The following is a 6,000-nucleotide window of genomic DNA, read 5'->3' as shown; positions in this document are numbered from 1 at the left end:
TATATCCTCAGCTACCATCGTCTTTACAAACAGCAGAGTCAGATTATGCTTTTCTCATAGGGGTGCATTTCAACCTGAGCCAATGAACCTCCTTCAGCTTCCCTGGAAGCCTGTTTACTTCACTGCTGCTAGGCGGTTCCTAGCTATACCACTGCGTGGTAGGTTTTGTGTTACAGTTTGTTATTGTTTTATCTCACCATCTCCATGTGTTTCTATGGTAGGTCTGTCTGCCCTGTGAGAACGGCCTTCCCAAGCATCCCTTGAATCTTCTCAGTGTGCCGCTCTGTGTTCAAGTGATTTGTGTCTCACTTACTGAGTCATCATGATATTTTAAGTTAACTGCTGTTCTTACTCTACAGATAAGAAAACTGAAATCCACAGATGTTAGGTCCATCCCACAGGTGACACACTTGGTTAGCGATGAAGCCCTGCTCATTTTGTGCCTACACAGATCATATTGCACATAGCATATGAGCTCCCTTCCTGCCACCAGGCACTCCACACTTGCTTAGGGAGGGAACAGAGTCATGTAGACAGAAAACTAAATGTGGATTCACAGAGTCTCATCACTTGGAATCTTTATGATCTCCAAGAGATTTCATAGAGATGTTATAGTTCCCATTGCTTCTCAAGTAGTGCTTACCGATCAACTGACCAATCAAGAAGAGAAGGTCTTCTCCCATGACAGTCCTACCTACAAAGCTCTTCAAAAGACTCTAGTCTCAGAAATGCTTGAGCAAACAAATACTTGAGTCTCCAAGTGTTCAGTCTCCTGTCTGTAGTCTGCGCCTCAGAGGTGAACAAACATGGAAAGAACTAACCTGAGTCACGAGATGGAGTTTGAACTCTTGGGCCTCACCAGTGACCCCCAGCTCCAGAAGCTACTCTTTGTCGTGTTCCTGGTCATGTACACCATCACTGTGCTGGGGAACCTGGTCATGTTCTTTCTCATCCATGTGAGTACCACCCTGCACACGCCTATGTACTCTCTCCTCAAGAGCCTTTCACTCTTGGATTTCTGCTATTCTTCTACAGTGGTTCCCCAGACCCTGATGAACTTCTTGGTTGAGAGAAAAGTAATCTCTTACTTTGGCTGCATGGTTCAGATGTTCTTTTATGCGGGCTTCGCCACCAGTGAGTGCTATCTCATCGCCGCAATGGCATATGACCGCTATGTTGCTGTCTGCAGTCCTCTCCTCTACCCGACCATAGTGTCTCCCAGTGTTTGTGTCTCTCTGATCGGGGGCTCCTACGGAGCCGGGTTTCTCAATTCTCTTATCCATACAAGCTGCATCTTCAGTCTGAACTTCTGTGGTGCTCATGTGGTCATTCATTTCTTCTGTGACGGACCGCCCATTCTGTCCCTGTCCTGCGTGGACACTTCGCTGTGTGAGATCTTGGTCTTCATTTTTGTGGGCTTCAACCTTTTGAGCTGTACTCTCACCATCTTGATCTCCTACTTACTAATTTTCATCGCCATTCTACAAATGCCTTCAAACCAGGGCAGGTTCAAGGCATTCTCCACCTGCTCTTCCCACCTCACTGCTGTGTGCTTCTTTTTTGGCACAACACTTTTTATGTACCTGCGCCCTAAGTCCAGCTATTCCTTGACCCAGGACCGCATAGTTGCCGTGATCTACACAGTGGTAATCCCAATGCTGAACCCCTTAATCTACTCTTTGAGAAACAAGGATGTGAAGGAGGCTCTAAGGAGGGTTTGGGGCTGGAAATCATTGGGATGACATCTTAGTTACAGTTTCCATTGCTGTGAAGAGACTCTATGACTAAGGCAACTCTTATAAGGGACAACATTTAACTGGGGCTGGCTTACAGGTTCTGAGGTTCAGTCCATTCTTATCAAGGTGGAAGTATGGCAGCATCCAGGCAGACATGGTTCGGGCTGAGCTGAGAGTTCTACATCTTGTTTCGAAAGCAAGCAGGAGAGGCTTCTAGGTAGCTAGGAGAAGGGTCTTAAAGTGACATACTTCCTCCAAAAATCCCACACCTACAAGGTCAGACCTCCTAATAGTGAAGCTCCCTGGGCCAAAGATATTCAAACCACCACAGATGATCTTCTTGACTCGTGTCTTTACAAAGGAAAGAGAGCTGCATTTTCTGGGGTGCTGTCCTTAAGCTTGCTCCCAAGCTCAGCCTGTGAATCACACTCTGGTCTGGAGGTGCTTTTGCAACTATCCATAAAAGAACTGTTGGTTTCACAGAGACCATGAGTCCAGAAAGATCTTCTGCTCTTGCTTAGTTGCATTTACTGGTCAAGTCTAATTATGGCTTTGATTTAACATTTTACCCACAATTTGAAATTTGTGAATAATTTATTTTCCTATTAGAAACAGACACTTTTATTAAGGTTGTTTCCTGGTAGGCAGAGTGTCTCATACTTTTAATCCCTGCACTTGGAAGGAGTATCAAGTTCAAAGGCAGCCTCAGCTACATGGTGAGTGTCTGATGCAATGTGGTCATAATTAAATTAAGCAAAATATGTGAGACAAAGATAAACAAATATTACATGCCTTCTTTCATCCATAGATTCCAGATTTTATGTAGATATGTCAAATCTCTCTCTCTCTCTCACACACACACACATACACACACACACACACACACACACACACACACACACACGAGGAGGTCATGAAGATAGGAGCAAGATGTTGGGAAATGAACTGGTACAGAAGAAGGGGATACGGAAAGAAGAGGGTGGAGAATGAATTTGGTCAAAACACATGATATGCTTGTAACACAATTATATATATATATATCACTTACTAAAATGAATATAAGCAAATAAAATTTATGTAAAATATTCAGAAGCCCTTGAGTAGCCACGTCTTTGGCTCATGTCTTCTCATGTGAACTCTGCCCCCTGTTGGGAGCTATTAAGACAACACAATTGTCCTGATCTCTGAATTGGGCCTCTCCCCCCGTGAGAAGAAAAGGGGGTCAAAAGCGGGCCATCGTCGTACTTCTCTGAGAACAACCACAGAATGTTCCAGCCCTAAGTCAGTGCCAGATGTCCTGACCACAAGATGTACCCGGATACCACCAAGTTCCTGCTTCCCTGTGTAACTGCCAAAAGAAAAATTTCCATTGCCCCACCCCTCCTGCTGGGAAGTACTTGTACTTCCCCCTTTGCTTGTGCATTTCCACTGCCCCACCCATCCTTCTGAAAAGTACTTCCCCTTTTGCTTGTGCATTTAAGCCTTGAGCCTTGCTGAATACAGTGACACCTGGATGCCACTCAGACTGCTTCCGTGTCGTTCTTGCACCTGGTGTCTGTCTTTCTCTCTCCCCATTTGGTTCTTAGGAGAAGGTCCACTCAAGACTCTTGAATAACTGGACCTGCTGGACAGGTCAGCCCCCCATCAACCTCAGGCTCTCTTGAGATTGAACATCATGCCTTTAATTAGGCTGCAGAGTTCTAATGAAGAAATGTTTGAAGATGATCAAAGGAGCTTGGCCAAAAATCTGTGACCATCCAGACTGCGTTGGAAGGTTTGGGAATCGATGTTTTAAGGACATTGCTATGCCACCAGCTCACTCTAACAGATGCCAATGAAGCAATATTTCAAAAGGTAATTCAAGTGTAGGTGTGTTGGTGCACATACAAGTTTTCTCAATTGAGAGGTGGAGGAAGACAAACGAATAGGAGTTCAAGGTCCACCTCACCTACATAAGCAGGTTAAGGGCAGCTGGGGCTTTTCTTAAAATAAAATGGAACAAAACTGAGCAGACTGTTCTGTGGTCTATCTGTCACAAAGATGGCCCAGAGGATGTTGAGGAGAAAGGAAAGTGGACTAGTGATCTGCCCCATGTGAAACCAGCAATGCATAAAATTTTAGCAAGCGACATTTTTTTTTTTTTTAAGTTTCTCTGTCTGCAAACTATGTGCACATCAAAGGTTTGCTTGACATGGCTTGCAAGATGGATACTGCTACCAAGAGCTTGGGGGCAGTCTCTTGAGATTTACAGAATCCCTTAAAATAAAATGACCTTACTGGAGAGAGGGAAGCTGGTGTGCAGGGTGCTGCACTGTGCCATCATTCAAACACCAGCTGGCTTATAACTGTCAAACAATGTGATGGTGCAGCTGCAGTTCAGCTGCATAGTATGTGTGTGTGTGTTCGCACGTATGCACTTGTGTGTGCACATGCATGGGACCTTGTGTGCCATAGCACCCTTGTATGAGAGTTTATTCCTTTACCATGCGGGCCCAGGGTTCATACTCTTATCTGCTGAACCATTTCACTGCCTCCCTCCTCCTCCCAGGGTGTGTGTTTATGTGTGTGTGTTTGTGTGTGTGTTGTGTGCATTTCAGGTTTCTTTTATGGGTATGAGCTCCTGATGTCAGAAGCAAACGTCAGATCCCTTTGAACCAGAGTTGCAGCTGGTTATGAGCCACCATATGGGTGCTGAGAATAAACCAGAGTCCAGGAAGAGCAAGTGCTCTTCCCTGATGCAGCAGGTCTCCAGCCCTGTCTTGTTTTTGGGTCAAGTCCTATTACATATCCCCAACTAACCTCAAAATCATAATCCCCTTGACTCAGCATACCAACTGTTAGGATCACACATCCACCAGGACTAGTTCTGGAGTCAGACTCTCTAATTGGATCTGAGGCCTTCCCATCCCCACTCCCTCAATTTAGCCTTTTTGAATTTAAACATGCTACCTGCAGATTCAGTTACTACACAGTTTGTGATTTGGGTTGAAGAAGTACAACTAGAACATTTGTTAGATTCTCAGTTTAAAAGTCATTTCCAGGGCTAGAGAGATGGCTCAGAGGTTAAGAGCACTGACTGTTCTTCCAGAGGTCCTGCGTTCAATTCCCAGCAACCGCATGGTGGCTCACAACCATCTGTAATGGGATCTGATGCCCTCTTCTGGTGTGTCTGAAGACAGCTACAGTGTACTCATATACATAAAAGAAATAATCTTTTTGTAAAAGTCACTCAGTTATTGTTAACCTGTATGACTTGGAATCCTTCTGAGGCAGAGGGATTCCAGCTTTATAGGTCTATTATCTATCTCTAGGGATGCATTACTTTTATTTACTTACGTATGGTGGGTTGGGCACACATGCCTTGGTGTGCATGTGGTGGTAGAGGACAACCTGCAGAAGTTGGTTCTTTCTTTTCACCACATGGGTTCTGGAGAACAAACCAAGGTTGGGCAACTTGGTGGCACACGCCTTTAATCCCAGCACTTGGGAGGCAGAGGCAGATGAACCCCTGTGAGTTTGAGGCCAACTCTGGTCTACATAGTGAGTTCCATGATGTCCAGGCTGTCTAGTAAGGCCCTGTCACTATATAGAGAGTTAAGTCAGCTAACATGGGCAAGGCACTTAGGCCAAATTCCGGCAGTAAATTCTTGGTAACATGCTGTTCTTATTGGACCTGATGCTGATTTTTTTTTTTTTTTAAGACAGGGTTTTTGTGTATAGCCCCAGCTGTCCCGGAACTCACTTTGTAGACCAGGCTGGCTTCGAACTCAGAAATCCACCTGCCTCTGCCTCCTGAGTGCTGGGATTAAAGGCGTGTGTGTGCCACCACACCCGGCGTCTGATGCTGACTTTTTAAATAAAATTCCTTTTCTTTCCTTTAAAAATGTTTTTATTTATTCCTTGAGAACTTCATACATACTTTGTCCATATTTATCCCTCTCCCAACTCCTCTTAGATACTCTCTAAATGCCTTTTCTTTCTAATTAATTTTTTAAGTTAGCCTACAAAGTAGTGGGTTCCATCATGTAAATGAAAAGAAAGTGGACTGAAGAGTTGGTTTGAGTTACAGCACCCTCATGGTGGCTCAGAACCATTTGTAATTACAGTTCCTGGGGGTCTGACACCTTCTTCTTGTCACCTTGGGCACAACGCACACATGTTGTGCACAGACATACATGCAGGTAAAACACCCATGTTGAGAGCTATTAAGACAACTCTATTGTCTTGATCTCCGAATTTGGCCTCTCCCCCCGAGAAGAAAAGG

General features: G+C 44.7%; 1 protein-coding gene across 1 annotated transcript; it reads left to right on the top strand.

Annotated features, from left to right (window-relative positions):
* Positions 1-806: 806 nt before the first annotated feature.
* LOC110287841 (olfactory receptor 5AU1-like) lies at positions 807-1,742 on the top strand. Its single transcript, XM_021154357.2, has one exon. The coding sequence runs from the start codon at positions 807-809 to the stop codon at positions 1,740-1,742; it is 936 nt and encodes a 311-aa protein (XP_021010016.2).
* The last annotated feature ends 4,258 nt before the right edge of the window (positions 1,743-6,000 follow it).

The sequence above is a fragment of the Mus caroli genome, unplaced genomic scaffold (assembly GCF_978045245.1).
Source record: "Mus caroli unplaced genomic scaffold, Mus_caroli_1 scaffold_12, whole genome shotgun sequence".
Classification (NCBI taxonomy): domain Eukaryota; kingdom Metazoa; phylum Chordata; class Mammalia; order Rodentia; family Muridae; genus Mus; species Mus caroli.
The sequence above is the reverse complement of the archived record's forward strand: the minus strand, read 5'-3'. Positions and strand labels throughout refer to the sequence as shown.